Below are 19,668 nucleotides of genomic sequence, written 5' to 3' on the forward strand. Positions count from 1 at the left end.
GCTCACAGTGCATCGTGGGTGGAAAATGAAAGGAAGATCATTTCTTTCCCACAGTGTGTCACTAACTTTCTTGTCATTTAAATGCAGCATATTATTTCAAGCTGTGTGTATAGAGGGCAAGGGCTTACCGTATCTGAAAACCACACCAGGTTTGACTCTGGGTAGTAAGTGAACATGCCATAGATGGGGTTGAGGAGTTCTTTTAACAACAGGAGGAAAAATTCCTTTGTCACTCCTCCAGCGTCAACAGCTTCTTCACCATCGAAGATGACCTGTAGAAAAAGCAGGTCAGTAACAGGGATGCAGAGCTGAGACTGAGTGAATCAGAAAACTTTCTAATTGGGAGCCACGCAAGGCAATTTGTCTGACACGCTCAAACCCACTGCAACCCATGAGCCTGTTTCAGTGCTCTGCTTGCGGGGGGGGGGAGGGAACAGGGGGTGGCAAACAAGGTATTTTGAAAATGTTTAACTCCTTAGGCAAATCATAAATAACCACCTGTCCTCCCAACAACAGAAGCAGCAACATGACAGCAGCTGCTGAATTTTGTAGCAACCTCTCAGAGATAAAGCATTTGCTATTGTAAGTGGCTTGCTCCTGCACAAGAGCAAAACAGCGACTGCATAATACAGAAATGTTTCCTCCCGTACCCCTTTATACATTAGACACACCAGGAAAAGAAAGTAAAGCTCCTGCTTGCCTTCTTGTAAACTGTCCACCCCCAAAACACTCTGGGAGTCGGAGAGGAGAAAGACTCGACCCCCACGTTGATCAGATCAAGTGTCCCTGAGTGCTCTACCTACGAAGAAGCCACTGGTGAAGTGGCAACGAGAAGGGTTGAAAGGCTGCAGAAATGTCAGCTGGATGAGAAGGTGCTAAAGGTGTGGGGAAAACTTACTTTCAGAGGCTTTTTCAGATCAATGTCTGAATGGATGCTCAACTCCCTTAAAGCATCACCAACTAAGTTACTCCTGCGAACATGAAGTACCAGGAAAGGGCTTCTGGCCAGCAGAGGCTCCAAGGTGAGAAGCATGAAGACATTCTGCAAATTTGCACCATTTATTGCAACCTGTAAATAAGAGAGGAGTGAAAAACAGCCGCTGCTCAGGTCCTTTTTCCTACAGCAGGAAAACGGCTAACAGCTATATGCCTGGTGCTCCTTTCTTCCTTACTCTTAGTTTGGTTTCCTCAGGGTACAAGGATTACTTGCTCACTCTGTACAAGTGTGTGTGCATGTGTGCCTACTTGTCCCTCCCACACCAACATCTTCTGAGTCCACTGATCAATTCACCAGATTTGAGCAACAGAGAGATCAAATTCCTGAACACTTCTTGACATTAGGCAGGCGGGAGGAAAAGACATTTTATTCATGCTCTTACTGAGTCAAGAAACTCGGTGTGAACACAACCTCGATAAGAGTACCAGAGAAGGAGTCAGCTGACAACCACACCTTGCAAGGCACAAGGGAACCCATCGCACACGATTCAAAGTTCCCACCTACATGGATTTTCTGGCGTTGGCTAAGGCATGAAGTCTGGTCAAAGCTTTGAACACACATAGTATATTCATTCTCATGCATCATCCATAGTAAGTGGCAAATTCACATTTGTAAACTCAGTTTAAAAGTCAGGTGACCCCGAGACAGAAATCCTCTGGAAACCAGGCTTCCTCCATCCCAGAACTCACAGAAGCACTGGTTTCTCTGGCCTCTAAGTGGTTGTCTTCATAAAGATCCTATCTCTTAGGGCAACAAAACCTTTACCAGCCTGCTGTCCTGCCAAGATAAGATAACGCCCTCCTCACAGCAGTGTACTGCTCACAAACTGGGCAGCTGGAAATATACAGAAGAGGGTGGCAAAACAAAAGCAGAAGACGACTCCAGCTTCTGAGTGTAGGCCGAGCCTCCTCTGCCTTGTTGTGGGCTATGTGTTCAAGTGTCCACAGAAAAGCTAAGAGATGGATATTACATGGAACCAGCACCACGGCCATGAGTAACTGTGATGACAGTTTTCCACCCTGAAGGAACCTGACAACCAAGGACCTTGGCAAATTCATTTCACAGAGGATGGGACTAATCCGAAACCCCAGCTGCACTGGATGAGGGACCGGTGCGCAATTCTCTTCCCCTCCCAGGAGCCACCTCCACGAGCAATGCCTGGCACTGGGAGGTTTACGCTGGCACAGAGGCCAGCTGTCCTTGTCACAGCCTGGCTGTGGGCTGGCTTGGCTGCCACTCACGGAGTAAGGGTGCTGGAGCTAGGCACCTGCTGGGAACACACTCCTGCAGAGCCGCGGGTCTGCACCCCTCGCTGCAAACGGATGGGTGAGCTGCTGGCAACAGCTGCTGCTTGCAGCCACACACGGTGTCAGGAGCTGGTCTTCAACCCTCACTTCTGACAACCACACCTCCTGCACCAGGCAGAAATCTGAAAAAACTGCCCACTTACCTGAAAGCTTGTCTACTTTTCCAGCCTTACAGCTCCTCTAATAGACACCTCGCCTTACTTCTTACCCCCAGACTATCATAAATACACAAGCACTCCTTCCCTATACAGTTTAAATTATCACCACTTGGACATCTGGCAGTTCTGATGTTACCAAACATTTTGAAGTGAAAGACACCAAGCACTGCCTCTGCAATATTAGGACAAAGAGATTCTCCAGCTACTCTGCTCTCCCGTATCATGGAAACTATAAAGTGCTGTACTCCCAGTGAACTCCTTTCCTTGCAGGCACCAATGCAAAAGGCAGGAAAAAAAGAAATGGGGCAGGAAAATTGAGAGAGAGAAGGATTACCTGCATCTGTAGTTCTGCATCTGTCTGTAACATCTTGGTCTTAGCCTGAGCATCAAAGATGAAGGGATAAGAACACAGTGTCACAGCATCCTGCAAGAAAGGCAGGCAGATTGGTTCCCATTTACAGCTTCCACAGCACTTCTTTAAATAAGAGCAATGAAAAACAATTTACTTACCTGCATGATAGATGGTCTTATTTTCTGTGAAAGAAAAAGAGAAATATGAAAATCTTTTACTCTTTTGATTTTGTGTCTTGTATATTTTTGGACAGACTAGTTCAAAGGTGACCCACAGAAAATCTTTCTCCTCTGGGACCAATAACCCAGTTTCTCCCTCTTAAAGAAAAGCATGGGAACCTCCTTCTCGAGAAAACACACAAGTCTAATTCAAAACTTGCACATCAAACGTTACTAAGAGGACTAACTGGCACAGATGCCTGTGCTAGCCTGCCTTAAGTGAAACTTACTCTTAGGCAGAGACCATAACAAACAATGGGACAGACCGTAAGGCCACAACATGACAATATAAGACCACTCCTGCAATGCAAAATTACTCCTCTCATTAGCACAGAGCAGCACTATCTAAATGATGGGAAGTGGGGGACGGGGGACAAAGCACACACAACATTTAGAAAGTCCATAAAAACACACACAAAAATTATAGCTACAGTCAAGTTTTACTCTTGCAACATCCTTTGGTGGATGTTTTTGGTGTTTTCTCACACTTGGGATTCCTTTCCTTGCTGTAATTAAATAATCTCACTGGGTTCCTACACAGCATATTCCAGCCCTCAGTTTAGTTACAGACTCCTTTTTTACAGATGGGAAAGTGAGGCATAAAAGAGGTGAAGGGTCTTACCCAAGATCACCCAGCAGGTTACTGGAAGAGCCAGGAACAGAACCCACATCTCTTGAGTCTTGGTTCAGTCCCCTAGCCAGAACGCCACACTGCCTCCTCTTATAGAGCAAGATCTTAAGATCACTTGCTACATTATTCACAATACCTGCCTAAACAGCAGAAGTAAAGGGTAAAAATTATAATTTTAGAATACAGGATTTGGCTCCTGAGGTCTCGATTACATTAAAAGGATCCAGTGACTGAATTAATCCCCTTGTGCAAGGATTGAATGAGATTCACACAAATAATCACAGAGATTGTTGCAAGCGTTAAGCTGACTTAAAATAAGGCTGTCAGAAGAGCTGGAGCTAACAAAAAGTCAACTTTGTCAGCCCCTGAGTACCCATATGAGACAATTAATACATAGATGCTCCTTTATTGAAAACATTACACTCTCATTAAGGATATTAAAAATACATATCTCTACAACCAGAGAGACAAACATGGACAACTATTTCATGACTACACATAAAACCTCTTACCATTCCAGCCTGATGCAAGAACCACAAGAGATAATCCTCCTGGATGTCCACCAAGCTGGAAATCTCAGGGATATAAAACTTATCATATTCTACGTGTTTAACCTTCTGATTTACCTGGTAAAGAAAACAGATTTTTTTTTTAAATGGATACATTCAGCATTTTTCTTAGAACACACAGGTTTGCTTTCATAAAATCAATTATAGCGGCTTTCAACAATAGCCCCCAGAAAGTCTTGCAAAATCACACGGTCCTTTATATTTTAGTACAATCCAAGAACAGCCGAGATAAACCTCTTTCCGACTTATTTTAGTTCCCCCTCCTGCTCACCCAGACTAACCAGAACCAGCACAGTGCGAGCAGGAAGCATCACGAGACAGGTATTTGTGATTTGTGCAGTCTGGTGGGTCAGCAGCAGCATTCTTTAGGGTAAATTTTTTCTAGTGTTTGAGACAGGACTAAACCACCTTCAAGTACTTTGAATTCAGGAAAACCACTAACATCTCCACCCCGTGGTGTCTCGGCGGACAGTGACAGAGCTAACAAGCCAGGGCCGTGACCACTGTGCCCCTGCCAAGTGGCAAAGGGCAGACAAGACTGAATCATCTTGAGCCAACACACGCCCAGGCTTTCCTCTTACCTTGTGGAGTTTCTCCAGAAGCCTGAGAGCAGCTGTAATGTAGCTACTGAACAGGACTGGGATCAACAGTGTCTTTCTTCCACTGAGGAGGTAAACCACTGCACCTTTATAGAGGTCCACTAGCCTGAGGAAATATCTTGGGCACACTTGAGACCACCAGTTATCTGGAAGGCAGAGGAACATCAATATAAATCCCGGATTAAAGGCCAGAGTAACCCCTACATGAGGGGTTACAGCTGAAAAGCGGGGAACACACCTAACAATTGTTTCAAAACACTTCCCCATTTCTCTCCTAACTGTAGCAACAGGAATGTGAGCAAAGAGTCACCTAGATATCAGAAACTGAAAAGCTCTTCCCTTTCCCCTCTCACACAACCTCCCCAGCCACTACCAAGCCCCAGTCCCTGATCTGCTTGAGAGCCTGAATTCAAGGTTTTTCAACCTTCAATTCAAGACACTGTTTCCAATATCTTGTATTCAAGATACTGTGATCTTGCTGGAAAATGGCTGTCTCTCATGAGTTGTAAGAAAGCAGATGACCGAGCAATTCTCTGTAGTACCACATACTTTGCTAGCAGGTGGCAGAGCGTGTCAACTGGCACATCTGTTCTAAAGGTCTGAACTCCTCCTCTTTTGAGAGGCTGATTTCTTTCTTGCCAAGGACAGGTAACCCTTACCTCTCCTCTGAAGGGACCCTGACTATTAGCTTCTTTGCTAGAACCAATCCACCTGCAAAGCAGAAGATGGAGCCTGGGAAACCATCATGTCAACTGTTAGAAACAAACACCAATTAATCCTCTCAAGTGTCAGAACAACAATAGATTCTGGCAGGCAAAAGTATGAGAAATTTTTTCTGTATGCTAATAATCACAGCGGACTACGTATGCTGAGTAGAGGAGGAAATTTGGTTCCAAAGCCTCTTTGAATTAAAAAAAAAAAAGTCACTAAACCTCAAATTTCACTGGAGCAATGCTTCTGAATACATCACACAGCATTTTACACGATAATACGAGATTTAGTATAAGATAACCTTAAGAAACAGAGTAAGGTAACAAGAAAATAGCTTAGCAAACATGAGTAACAATCATTAAGCAGCATATGTTCTGCTTAGTTTAAAATGAGCTTACAGGAAATAATACTAGCAGAAATTAAAAGATTCGGAAGTGGGAGAAGAGCTGGGGTGTTCAGCTTGGTCATGGACCAGCCAATAGGTTTTTCTGCACCTTATATAGGACAAGGCAACTTTATATTTTATTTAGTATACTCTTTTATTTACCTTCTACAGAAAGGATATTCTAATGTGGACAAATTTAAGAGAATAAGATCATTTAATCTTCAAGATATACAAAATCTATGTTCACAGAGAGGCATGAAAATTTATCTGGAACCGAGTCTCTGGACGTAGGTAAACTAGATAAGGTAAATTAGATTAACCTCCCTAGTAAGCGTTCTTTGAAATGGTATTTTACTTATAAATTAAAACAATTCCTAACTTAAATTTTCTCATTTATTATCCATACCACCATAAATTTTATACATTTTATATTACTGTAACTAACTTCCCCTATATTACGTGCATGGCACATTGTTAATTTCCTCATAGTTCATGCTTAAAATTCAAATTTTATGTTTATAATTCTTTTACATGGGAACATAGGTTTTTGGAAGGAGGATTCCTTGAATGCTTTTGGTTCTCAGCTGCTTTTTAGAGGTGACTGCTTCATAACAACACTATACCATAAATAATACCCAATTATCATTGCAGCCATTGTAACAGAAGAATTAACACAAAAACCTCACTGAAAAACCTGAAGGCAACACTTTGTGTCCCAGCTGGGCCCTGAGAGCAACATGCATCTTAAATGCCAGCCTCTTACCGAGAACTTTGCTGGGGTTGGTATCTAGGCGCAGAATAGCCATTGCTAGAGGAAGTGTTAATGTGATATAATACTTTGAGTCTTGGAAGGGTGGGAATTCAGGGAGAATCAGATAGATCCTCATTGCCTCAACATCTGGTGGTGAGCTGGTCAGCTGAGGAATCAAAAAACTTTCAAAGCTCTTCAGTATCTAGAGGAAAATCAGACAAAAGACAGAAACTTATTGTGGATGACAGAGCACCTACAATGCATAAGATGTGTAAGAACTAATGAAATGGTGCACACTCAGCATAGGTGGACTTAACAGCTTTTGCTGATGATCTCTTAAGAACACTCCATAGGACAGGACTAAACTCTGATTTTTCCAAACTGCATAAACATTTCGATAGGTTTTTCCAGGACTGATCAGAAGTTAATTAACCCCTCTTGTTAAGGTCACATCCCTAATTTAAAGGTCAAACCCAGAGGAAAAAAAAAAAACAACACTATAAAAATTATAGCTAAAAAATGGCACGGGGAACAAACACAATTTTATCTCACAGCGCTGCACTTGTGAGAGAAATCCTCTGAGTTAGAATATACTACAAAACCATAAACTACTCAACTCCTGACAGGCAATAAATGAGCACAGTCATTATTTACAAGTATAACATACACAGAACTAATTTCAGTAGCTGTTTCAAGTATCAAATGCCATGAGACAAAACTTTTTTAAAAACAAGTCTTACAGACACATTCTGAAAGGGTGAAAATCAGCCCGGGCCAGTGGGGAAGTATCCACTGATAGCATGAAGGATCTGGCCTGTAGATTTGCAATACAACCCTTCCCCAAAGCAGCTGCTGTCACTCGCATGTCACAGAGGGACAAAGCCTTTATTTCCCCTTGAATATCCAAAACCCCAGAAGTGCAATACCTGGTCTAGGAGGATGGAGTGCTGAGAGTTCATCAGCTTCTCAAACAGCACTCTGGTGGAGTTCAGATCAATCCCTGGGATCTTCGGACTGGTTTGAAAATGTTCATCAATTCTTCAAAAAAATCCCAGACAGACAGGCTTAAGTTTAAGGAAGAGACCTCATCACCTGTGTTTTGACATGGCCTCAGAGCAAGCAATGGAGAAATGATCTCTAGGGAATTAAACAGACTAGAAACAAAGCAGAAGTTGGAATCTTCTTGCTAAAGACAAGATGGACAACTCTCCCTTTCGAACTCCTCTGGGCCTTGGTTAGGGTTGGGATTCTTGCAGAGAAACACGTTATTGAAGTCCTTGATTTCCCCGGACTCCTTCACTGACCTAAGAGCCTGCCTAGACCTATGAAATACATATCTATCATAGGTATCAGGATCCTCTGCATTGTCTTCATATACACTTCTTTTATAGCAAAATCTGTTTAATCGCACCCAGTAAGAAAGGGAAGGGTGATGCATAAGAAGACACTGCTATACAAGAGGACTTCAGATGAGGGTTTTCGAAAGAAAACAGGGGAAGATAGTCACAGTAACTTTTTGGCAATTCCACTCTCAAATTTTCTAGAACTAAACAACGATCACAACCAAAACACAGCACAGCTGAAAACAGTCTTCACAGGGTGTTTAGTTGCAACAAACCTGTGCCGTCCTTTCTGCTGTGCTTGAAAGGCTGCAACTTACTTAGGCCACCTGTGCAAGAGGGATAATGAAGGCAAGCCTGCAGAGGACAACCACCTAACAGCCAGATCTAGCAACGCTGAATGTCCAGGCCAGCAGGAAAGTTACCTTAGCGTCTAGAGCATGATCAGCATCTATAGCAGAGGATCTCAGCACCACTTTCTGCAATAAAGCTGCACATAAAACCTCACAGTTGCTAGTAAAGGAGGTCACTGCTACAATTCCATTGACCTCAAGCATTTTCCAAGTCTGTCCACTGCTCAGCTGAGACCGTGCTGTGTGAGAGGTTTCGAAGGAAAAGGTAGCTATTAAAGATGGGATGCATTTGTCAGTTTGCTGGTGTGGCTATAACAATATGAGAAGCTAAACATAGCCTGCTGTAGTAGAATGGCTATTTCCATAGCAGCACAGGCACCAGGCTGGAAATAGCTCCTCAGAGCCACGCTGCGGTACAGAACACTTCAGGCTGTGATGTGCAGAAGTAGTGTTGGAGCATGCCCAGCCACACAGCCGTAGAAAAGCTGCTTTTCCATCTAACCCTGTGCACCACAATGCTGTACGGCAAACAGGCCTATACGGCACTAGGACACTGGAGGGATATACTAGGGTATTTCTGTCAAGTGCTCCATGACATAAGGCTTCACACATAAAGACACATGGTTAAATACAGCCTCACTTCAGTGTATGGTGGCTTCAAATGTTATCATTCATTTGGTCAAAGATTTTCTGTAAAAGTCCTGCACTAGCTGAGACATCATTAAAGTGGAAGGAGAACTGCATTGGGGCGATGAGGTCATAAACTCTACTTATTTCCACATTCAAAGGACACAGAGGACTATTTACAGTGACTCAACAACCTGGCTATCTCAACAAGCGTTTTAAACCAACACGACACAACTCTCCTGATGCAGTAACACTCTGCCTTGTCACAACACTACAGAAGAAACCATTGGACAAGCAGAAAAATGCAAGTACAATGTTTAAATTGTTCTCTTTTTCAAGTTGCTCTTGGAAAATATTACTCAAAGATTACTCAGAGTAACTAAGCTTTTCTTCACCTCGTTACAGGTCATTTACTCATCACATCACCACAAAAGAATTCCTCCTCCTCCTCCCCATCTTATGCTATTACCTCCCCGAACATTTACAGACAGCCAACACAATCCTTCCCAACCCACAGCCTTTGACTCAGCTATGTATATTACAACCTTGTCACCACCTGTTGTTGGTTACACCCATTTGAAATTCCTGCTTTTGTCAGCAGGAGCACAAAACATTCCACACCTGATGTCACCTAAAAGGAAAGTGCTTCCATGCTGCTCCAGATGTATTTTTCATGAGCAGCCTGTGTTGAAGAACATCTCCACATGCACCAGCCCCAGCAGCTAGCTCAGCTGGGTAAGAGACTATTCAGATACCTGGTGTCACTCACTTTCCTTAATGTCGTATTCTTTTCCCTCTCTTTTAAAGATCTTGATATTCATTTCATACGGAAAAATAACAGTTGTGACCACTCCAAAGAACCTGTGCCACTTACAGTACACCCACCACGCACTTTCTTAGACCATGTGCCTTCCTTACCCAGCTCTGACCAACAACCTCTTTTTGTGGACACTCTCTGCCCCCGTCTCCTGTCTGACCAGAAATATCAAATTCCACTGCAGCAGTGAGGGAATTAAAGGGATTCCACTCTGCCTCAAGGGAAAGCCACACTTCTGGACTCTGTTTGCCACTTACTTCTTCTCCAAGAAGCTTCCATTCCAGCAGGCAGCCGAGGACAGTATCTGAACAACGTTACTGTTCGCAGAAGGAAGACAAAAGAAAACAGAGACAGAGGTTATGAACAGATGTCCCAGCAAATCTATTCCGCTCTCTTCCCTTCCTTTTCTATGGGAAACAATGTCAGGATCTCCCTTTCAGAGGCATACAGGTAAGTGACTCTTTGAAAGGAGGGACGTTAGCAGTGCCTTCTTTCCACCTATTCTGCCCTTCACATGGTAGGCACACAGGGGATGGAATTTAACCAGTCTGTTCACAAGTTCTTGCTGCTTTTCATGAACTCTAAGCACACAATGAAGGATAACTTTAAAATTCATTTCCCACCCACCATTTGCAATGTTCTGAGGCAGCCTCAAATTCCTCTGGTTTTGCTCGGAAGGTCTAACCTGGCAGCCTTGTGATTCGCAACTGTCCTCCCCTTGGATACGACCAAGAAGCACACTTGAAAAGGCTGCTAAATTTCAAGTGAAAGCATGGCACGGCAGCCAACAAAATTATTTAAATGAAACTTTCAACAAAAGGCTTGTCCAGTGCCACAATACCTACTTGACAGAATTAGAACTGTTCTTTTCTAAAAGCTTTTGCCTCCAGACATCTATAGTTTCATCATTTATTAAACAGGTGTAACGTGTTTCATTTATGGTCCGGAAATCATCAGCAGGCAAGGAATTCTGTGAGAAGATACAGATTTCAGCAAAGACAAGGCTTGTAAAACAATTCCTTCTTACTCATAATCTGTGTTTTCTATATATAACTGATAGCTTCCTTAGTGTGGTCTCTGAACAGGTTTGGTTAGGAAGCTGTGGCATTACAAAGAAGTCCTCAAGGAAAGGCATGGAAAGGTATGGAAAACACCCAAGATCATCATCAAATACGTTTTTAAAAACAAGAAAAAAAAATATTGTTTCCTTAAATGTACCAAAGCCTTCTTAAATACTGCCATGTATAACTACAGACTTCGTACATTTATTCTAGACCTATTTCCATGCCTCAAAAGCGCATGTCAAACACTTCTTGAAAGAAACAAGATGACAGAAGCAGAAAAAACAATTCAGCACTCAGCCTTCCATCCACTGCATCTTGACAAAACCCCAGTGTGTGTGGTCCACGGCCCTACATGGGGAGCCCGGAGTCTCAGGAGGAAAGCAGCCCCTTGTTTCCAGTCTGCAGAGGAGACTGGACTCCCCTCCCTGCTGATCAAACTGAAATCAGTGTCTTCCCAATGGCTCTTCCACGTGCCTCTAAAGAAAGGCCACTTTCAGCCACTCCTAAAAAGTTGTAAATCCTTTTAATAGCTCTCATCATTGGCAAGGTTTGTAAGGCAGAATGAACTCCAAAGCAACACTTTATTTCTGGTAGATATTACCAAAAACAAAAGATGCATTGTGAAGGCTGGGACAAGGAAGCAGATTTGAGAAGATCTGTCTTTTGTTTTACCTCATATTTGGAGCAAAGCACAAATGTTTGGTCTCCTCCAGAGAAGATATGTTTAACAATGTGATATTTACAGGAATCTGTTGAAGAAAGAGATGCGGTTCTGTTAGAGGTTGATGAATGCAAGTTCCTATTGTGCCTTTTCCCCCAGGTTTGCACTGCCAGTGTCTCAGGCTTCACACTACAAGCAGCACCCGGGTCCCTTGAAGACCAGACAGAAATCAGTTGGAACTCAAGCATTGTAGCACTTTCTTGAGAGATACACTGGGCTTGGCAGGAGGGAGAAGCTGTCATTTCTAAACTGCAACGGGGGTTTTAAAGAGAAACCAAAGCCCTCAGAAATCAGTATTAGTACAATTTCATGAAGGCTCCAGATTGCCAACTGTTGAGCTCTGCCATGAAAAGAGAAAGGGAGAGAGCACCCATTAACAGAGCGCGCAATAGGGCACCCAAGAATTTCCATAGTGCATTTGGGACAGGAGCATGCCTTTCTTTGCTATTGCAAGAACTTTCACAGAACAATGTCAAGATGTCTTTAGACAGCCATGGGTGAAATGAAATTATTTACGTCCATTTGTGACTCCAAATCGCACATAGTACGTACCAGGTTTCCCTGAGAGTTGCCCATTGTGAGCTGCCCAGTGACCCTTGACAGGAGAGGGACACTTCACATTGCAAGTGTGCCCTGTTCCCAGCTGGCCTCTTGTTCCACAGCCGAATGCATAGATCACTCCTGAAGAAGGCACAAAGGCTAAAGTGTGATGTCTGTAACAGAGACAAGTACAAAGTTTTGGCCTTGTTTAACAATTAAAAAAAAAAAAAAACAAACCCAGCCTAAAACTTACTCTCTGTTCCCCCAAGCCAGAAGCTGCTGCAAAGCATCACCTTCACACTAGCACCAATGCTCAGATTTTGCCACCTGATGACACCGGTTTAGGGGATGGAGCTCTTTGGGTGCAAGTGACAAAGAGCAGCATGTGCCAGCATATCACAGAATGGTAGGGGTTGGAAGGGACCTCTGTGGGCCATCTAGTCCAACCCTCCTGCCGAAGCAGGGTCACCTACAGCAGGCTGCACAGGACCTTGTCCAGACGGGTCTTGAATATCTCCAGAGAAGGAGACTCCACCACCTCCCTGGGCAGCCTGGGCCAGGGCTCCGTCACCCTCAGAGGGAAGAAGTTCTTCCTCATGTTCAGACGGAACTTCCTGTGCTTCAGTTTGTGCCCATTGCCCGTTGTCCTGTCGCTGGGCACCACTGAAAAGAGTCTGGCCCCATCCTCCTGACACCCACCCTTGAGATATTTGTAAGTATATATTAAGTCCCCTCGCAGCCTTCTCTTCTTCAGGCTGAACAAGCCCAGCTCCCTCAGCCTCTCCTCGTAGGAGAGATGCTCCAGTCCCCTCCTCATCCTCGTAGCCCTCCGCTGGATATGGCTGGTATCAGGCTCACAGACAGAATTAGCTTAGGCATTTGCCAAGCCTGTACATATCAAAAGGCAACAACACAGCACCAGTGTTACTAACTGTTTTCATTAGAGGCTGGAAACTTGTGGCCAAAGGGGCTGCTGCTTTAAAGTCTGGCTGAATTATTAAGACTGAAATGTATCTTTTAGCAGGTTACAGAACAGAGAACAACCCCAGTTAAAAAACAACCTCCTTTAGAGGGCCTTCAAATTCTCATGGGAAGTAAATTTTAAATTAACTTAGTTTTGACATGTAGGATGACCCAGCGTCAGCATCAACCTCCACCAAAGAAATTTTCTGACTGCACACAGGACCCACCTGCCACAAGCAATCTGGGATACTTCACTGCCCATTAGCTCAAGAACTCTTCGGGGGTTCACTTCATCATTCATGGAGTCATGTCCCAGTTGCCCGCAGGAACCTGCACCGAACGTGAACACCCCTCCACTCTGTTAGCAAATCAAACAGCATATTCTCCATTTAGGGACCCATAACCCAGCAGCATCTGACTCCAGTTTCTGTAGGAGCCCAAGCTTAGGCAAGAGATTGCTGGGGATTTCCAAAGGATTCAGAAAAGAAACATCCATTCTGCTAATGCAGATTCCAAATAGCTGCCTTGCCACCCACCAAAGATTGACAGAATTACCTTTAGCTACATCCACACTAGTCCAGCTTCCCCCCACCATCACTAGATGAGTCTGTAATCCCAGCAGGTTTAAACACGGCCGAGTAGCGCCCGGTTCCAAAGTACTTTACACCCATCTCTGTCAGCTGCTGATCAAAAGGACTGTGACCTTCTTCCTTGAACAAGAGATTCTCTATATCTGATCTTCCACAGTGTTTTTCTCACAGGAATCCCAGCATCAGCTGTTTTAATCAATTTTACACTGGAGAACACTGAGGCACCAAAAAAACAAAGAAACACCTAGGATGTAGCAGAGGCAAGGCAAAAACCAAGCAGTGATCTACCAAATCCTAGCCCTGTCCTCTGTCCGCTAAGCTATACACCACTTGGAAACAGCAGGTTTGGAACTGAAAACCTCTTGTAAATTCTGTGAGGGACCGCTAATGTTTCATTTACACACCTATTCATTTTGACTTGCATTTTATTCTGATGCACAGTATCTTTTTATCAGCCAACAAAATGCTATTTTCACTCCTTTCAATGTGCATTTGTTAACTTTTTGCTCAAAGCTAATTTCTTTGAGCAATTCACCTGAGTTTTACTATTTATTGTCATGGATTACTAACATATTCATCTTCAAAAACACCCATGGATCATGTCAGCAATGAATCTCAGGTTAAATTATAATAAGACTATACTTTCCATTTAGTTTCTCCTACTGGAGTCAGATGCAATACGGTAAGTTAATCTGGTCTTTTCCACCACTGTCCAGGAAACTAATATGAAACCATCAGGCAGGCGAGATATCAGCCAGGGTTCCCAGGTTAGCATCTTTACCTTTGTCAGAACTGCTGTGTGTTCCTCTCCACAGCTGATGTAAACAACCTTCTGAGACCGCAACAGCTTCACATGACAAGGGGATTCTCGGTCTGCATTGAAGACAAAGAAAATAAAGGAGCTGTTTCATAAACACAAACCTAAATGTCTGAGAAAACCACTGGCAGTTTGACTTTCAGATATGGTCTACGTGCGCAAGGGAAGCTTTAACAAAGTGGGGAAAAACCCACGTCCTTGAGTACTTCACTGGTGTTTTCTTCCTCCAATTCTTAAAAGATTTGTCCTGGCGCAAAGAAAATTGTCCAGAGCAAGAACGCAAATCTTGAGAATCTTGTACAAACTCAACACACACTTGCAGCTTGTGAGGTATGATGAGTGCAGCCTAGCTACACCCACCTTCAGCCTCATGCTCCATTCCGGACTCCTTGCTGACAAACGCAAACATTTGTTTCCAAAACCTCTGTTAGATCTTTTCCGTACAGAACAATCCTGACGTGTGGGAGACAACAGCGCAACAGACATGACAAGCTGAATCCCAAGGTATATTTAAACGCCTGACCTTCCTTCTGTTGTCATCTTTTAAGAAGATCCTCCTCTTTGCAAAGGCTAATCTCTGCCAACTGTTAAACAATGCCTTTCTCCTTCACTCTGACATTCCAATCATCAAAAGTGGGTCTCCCGAGGATGAATACACTAAGCAAGGTTACATGTTTTACTGATGTGAAAAATAAAAGCCAAGCATTTCAAGGAGCAGTAGGCACCCCAAAACAGTTAGATATTAAGGGGAGAAGCTGCTTATTTCATATCAACCAAAAATCAGGTTCCTACCTATAGAAGTTGTCCATTTTTTAAGACTCTCACCCAAGGATTTGACAGGTGCTTTTTTCTGGGTAGTGAAAGGAAAATGGTCACATTTTCACGGATTTAGAAATGAGAGCAGATTTTTCATTTACTTTGTTCTGTATTTTAGCACTCAGAACTTTATTTTGACAGGAATGACACTTCTTATCCCTACAGCATAATTGTCTAACTAACAGTGCTGCAGACTACTCATGTTTATAGACTTTATTGTTTGTATTCACCAAGTATAATTCACACTCTTTTATCATTCACTTACCATAAATGTCAAGTATTTACTACAATGTCATGTATTGAGGGTAAGCAGAGTATGATCCCAGGCCAACACAGCCCCACAAGCAGATGCCCCTTATATGTACATCTAAGATTAGCCCCATGTCAAAGCAAGCCTCTCATATATATAAAACACAGCTTTGTGGAAATTTGAAGCATTTATCTGCCCATCTACATGGAAAGAACATGGCTGCTGTTATACAAGATCAGGCCTAGCTTACATGTAGTACAAGAAAATAGACCTGGAGCATTTCTGAAAGAACACAAGGTATGCAACAGGTCTTATAGTTGTGTTTCATATTCCTAAAAGTATAAAGCAAGATGAAATGATGCATACAACATTTGAGCATCCTTTGTTAAACTATGGGCTGGTTTTGAGTAATCGCTTTAAATACATGTTTCAGTTGGTAGGGTGGGTTGTCAAAATGCATCATTCCGTTATAGGTATACAAAATGTAAGGTAATTCTTTTCTCTTGCAACATACAGTACCTATATGCTACTATGTTAAGCAGCCTAACATTTACAAATACATACACCTCATGTACTCACCCATGCAAAATAAATCGTCTGTGCATGGCAGGTATCACATCCACACACCATAACTTGCCTAGATATTTAACGCTATGCAGCAACTATGTAGAAAACTATGAAGAGGCTGATTTAAAGCTCCAAAGACAATCTTTCACTCCCTTGCTTTTGCAAAAACAGTTAAGCATATATTAACAACAAGCAGGGGAGATCCGGGCTTTTCAGACTAGTGGGAAAGTCATATCCACTCTTCAGCCTCATTTGTAAACCTGTCTTCAAGTCTGTTGATGGCTAGGGCTTCACCGAACATGGCCACCTGAAAAAATGACCTGTGTATCTGGAAAATAATAAATAAATTTTAAATAAACTAGATAAATAAACTAGACAACAGTTTACAATACTGAGATACTCTGTGTTGCCATCACTTTGTAGCATACAGTTGCTCACCAGTCAAAAACACGTTGGCAAAAAAGGGGATGAGTTCAGCCTGCTGTTCTGCAGGGAGAGCCTTTGCTCCACATCAACTTCCAGCAAAATACGGACAAAGCATTTTTGAGAAAAGGAAGAAAGAATACGGGAACTTCCCTCAATGCCTCCATGTTTGAAAGATCTTTCTTTTCGACCTTCCTCACTTCCACTAACATCCACAAGGGGGGAAAAAAGTGTTTCTGTTCCTACTAAATGTGAAAAGGCTGTAGAGTCCATCAGAGACTGCTCCTCTGCCCTCTCCTCCCAAGAGGAGTTGCTGAGGGTTACGTATCTGCTCAGTAAAAATATACTGTCAATGAGAACAGAGTCACTAGGTCAAAAAAGTCCGTCCTTCTTTCACCTAGGAGCACAAGTTCAATACCTCGTTCATCACTTAGTCCCAGCTGTCCCGAGCTGTTCTTCCCCCAGCCAAACACAGCTCCGGAGAGAGACAGGGCAAAACTGTGGGCTCCGCCTGCAGCAACCTGAGCCAAAGGGATCCCATCAAGAGACTTGACACGTTGTGGACTGGCTTGGGAGGGACATTCTTTACCCAAACCCAGCTGACCATAGCTGTTCTGCCCCCATGTGAAGAACTGGCCATCTGAAACAAGGACAGAAAGAGAACACCAAGTAAAAGCTGGTCAACAGAAGAGCAAATTTGTCAAAATAAACAAGAACTGGTGCTGGGGGCTTTGCTCTCACCCAAACCCCATGACAGAAAAATCAAGCAAGATATTGTTTGCCAAAACAAAAGCACAGTTTGAAGCCACTGGGTAAACAGACATGCAACTAAGTGCAAAGTACAATATCAGACTGCTGTAACTTCAACAGCGTAACAAAGAATGGTCCACATGTTGCATACAGAAGAGTAATAGCCAAGGATAATTTCAACACAAAGAAGTTAATTACACACATTTTTCTACATCAAGATGGAAAGCTTTTGAGTGTTCCTGCCATCATTCACCAATGAGACAGTTGGTGGCCTGTGTGTAACGTTTTCTTTCTTGACAGTATTGGCAAAGCTATTCTTCAAGATTCATGGTACCTGATCCATTTTATAGCCTCCCATTTGGCTTGAAAGCAGCTGGGACAGGGATGTCCTTGGTTTATTATGCAGAAATATGCAGTCTTGGACACTGTGCAAAATAACAGCACAAATCTCGGTAATAAATAATAAATGTTACGGTACCTGCTGCCAAAGCCAGGCAATGCCAATTTCCACAGGAAACCTGCAGTATCATCTGTTGGTTCAATTTCTTTATCAACCTAAAGAAGATGACAATATTTTAGAATAAATCTCCACAAATACAGTACCACCTTAGGTTGAAATTATGACTTCCATTCAGATATTTGTTCTACACACATAATCTACGGTTTTTAGACTGAGGAAAGGAGTCTTGAAGGTGATATTGTTCCATATATAATAGATGCAAATCCATGGAGACCTTTAGACACTTGACTACTAACTCCAACTACTTTTCCTGCTACAATGCTGAATCCAGCCCCTGGAAATGGTGAAAACAGCTGATTCTTGGTGTCTCTCTCACTATTCTTTTTCAGGCATCGATGTTTTTTGTGCTGTCAGGGGCCTAGCAGTTCCTGTCAGCTACAGCACTGAAACCTCTTCAGTGCTTTGTACAGAGAATGGCATGTCAAAGGTTCAAGTTATTACACAAAAATGTTATTTTTAAAATGGCACTATCACACTGACACGTGAGCCTGTCTCTCTGTTATATCAGAGCCACCTACAAGTTAAGGACTCTCTTCCCACAGAGCCTCTTTTCCTTTAAATACTATTTCAACAACAGCCACCCTAGACAGATGTCCAAACTTCTGCTCTGCAGTGGCAAGTTGAATAAGAGACAGACTACATCTGTTACTAATGTAGCATGATACAGGAAGTACAAAGCGACCAGTTACCTCTGCTGCGGTGATAAGCTGAGACCTACCATCTGTGAACTGCTTTGGATGGAGGAGTCTTGGTGTCTGCCACTGGCCTCTGCCACTGCCACCATCTACAAGTCCTCGCACTTAACCCTATCGATGCTCTGACACAGGTAAGATACATTAACAAAGCAAATTGAGCACCACCCTAAAGTTTCTGAGCAAGATTCATTATTCAGAATTGCAGTAGGCTGGCTTAGTAGCTTTGCTGCTAATGGGCAACACTGCAAAAGAGTTTCAGAGCTGAGGTGCCAGTTCATGCAGCCATATATTTTTTTCCTGTTCTTGAAATGTATCTCCTATCTCAGAGGACTTCCCATGGACTGAAATAGAGATGGGTATCACACACAGCATTCCTATTTTTGGGTCCTCCCTTGTGCATCTCCTTGCTCTGCACAAAGCACAGTGGCATCTTTTCATTGAGGACGCTAAGCACGCTCTGATTTTCTTCTCCGTGCCCCAAGCACCCACAAGGCAGAAGACCTGTCCTGCCCAAACCTCCTGAGGACTCATCTGAATTCCAGAGGAGCTCAGGGAGCACCAGTGCAGTACAGACAAGGAGGCAGCATCAACCTTACACCCTGTGCAAGAAGCGCCCAGTTCCTGCCCCTCTGAGAGAAAGTGCTCCCACTGACTCCAGGCTGGAAGGCGAGCAACCTCTGACGCGTCGCCTCCAAGGAGCTGCCTTCAGGAAACCTGAACCTATCAAAAATTCACCTTGGTACCGTCACTGCGTCTTCTACAGTGGTGAGGCCCAACTGCCCATCGCTGCCGGCGCCCCAGGAGAAGAGCTGGCCCTGGTCGGTGAGTGCCACGCTGTGGGACTCTCCACAGGCCACGTGCACGATGTGCTGCCCGGCCAGGGCTCCGATGTGCTCTGGAAAAAACAGAAAACCTCGCCGGTCACAGGATTCATCTCAGAGACACACAGACATCAGGTCTAGGCAAATCCGGACGCAAAGCCATTCAGATGGGTGCACCGATCCCCAGTTTAGTTTTAAAACACTCCCTACAAGAGGAAAGCACCAGGTTTTACTGAACACATGTCACTGTTGAGCTCTTCTGAAAGCCTGGTCTGCAAATCATAGGAGAAAGGCAGGTGCGTGTCCCCAAGCAAAA

At 43.5% G+C, this 19,668-nt stretch overlaps 1 protein-coding gene across 4 annotated transcripts in view; it reads right to left on the minus strand.

Annotated features, from left to right (window-relative positions):
- HERC3 (HECT and RLD domain containing E3 ubiquitin protein ligase 3) overlaps positions 1–19,668 on the minus strand; it is a 54,796-nt gene that overhangs the window by 13,596 nt on the left and 21,532 nt on the right. For 3 of the 4 annotated variants that reach the window (XM_075421520.1, XM_075421518.1, XM_075421521.1), the window contains exons 3-19: positions 19,267–19,426; positions 17,795–17,871; positions 16,985–17,206; positions 14,475–14,566; positions 13,331–13,461; positions 12,153–12,313; positions 11,552–11,628; positions 10,661–10,785; positions 10,073–10,132; positions 7,605–7,716; positions 6,691–6,880; positions 4,814–4,977; positions 4,176–4,289; positions 2,973–2,996; positions 2,797–2,886; positions 899–1,069; positions 129–272 (exon numbers count right to left, since the gene is read on the minus strand). In XM_075421520.1, coding sequence (XP_075277635.1) covers positions 129–272; positions 899–1,069; positions 2,797–2,886; positions 2,973–2,996; positions 4,176–4,289; positions 4,814–4,977; positions 6,691–6,880; positions 7,605–7,716; positions 10,073–10,132; positions 10,661–10,785; positions 11,552–11,628; positions 12,153–12,313; positions 13,331–13,461; positions 14,475–14,566; positions 16,985–17,206; positions 17,795–17,871; positions 19,267–19,426 — 2,114 coding nt within the window. Of the gene's footprint in view, positions 1–128; positions 273–898; positions 1,070–2,796; positions 2,887–2,972; positions 2,997–3,654; positions 3,804–4,175; positions 4,290–4,813; positions 4,978–6,690; positions 6,881–7,604; positions 7,717–10,072; positions 10,133–10,660; positions 10,786–11,551; positions 11,629–12,152; positions 12,314–13,330; positions 13,462–14,474; positions 14,567–16,984; positions 17,207–17,794; positions 17,872–19,266; positions 19,427–19,668 lie in introns of those variants that run through there. The other variant, XM_075421522.1, reaches the window with a different exon arrangement.

Source organism: Opisthocomus hoazin, chromosome 5, assembly GCF_030867145.1.
Source record: "Opisthocomus hoazin isolate bOpiHoa1 chromosome 5, bOpiHoa1.hap1, whole genome shotgun sequence".
In the NCBI taxonomy this organism is placed as follows: Eukaryota; Metazoa; Chordata; class Aves; order Opisthocomiformes; family Opisthocomidae; genus Opisthocomus; species Opisthocomus hoazin.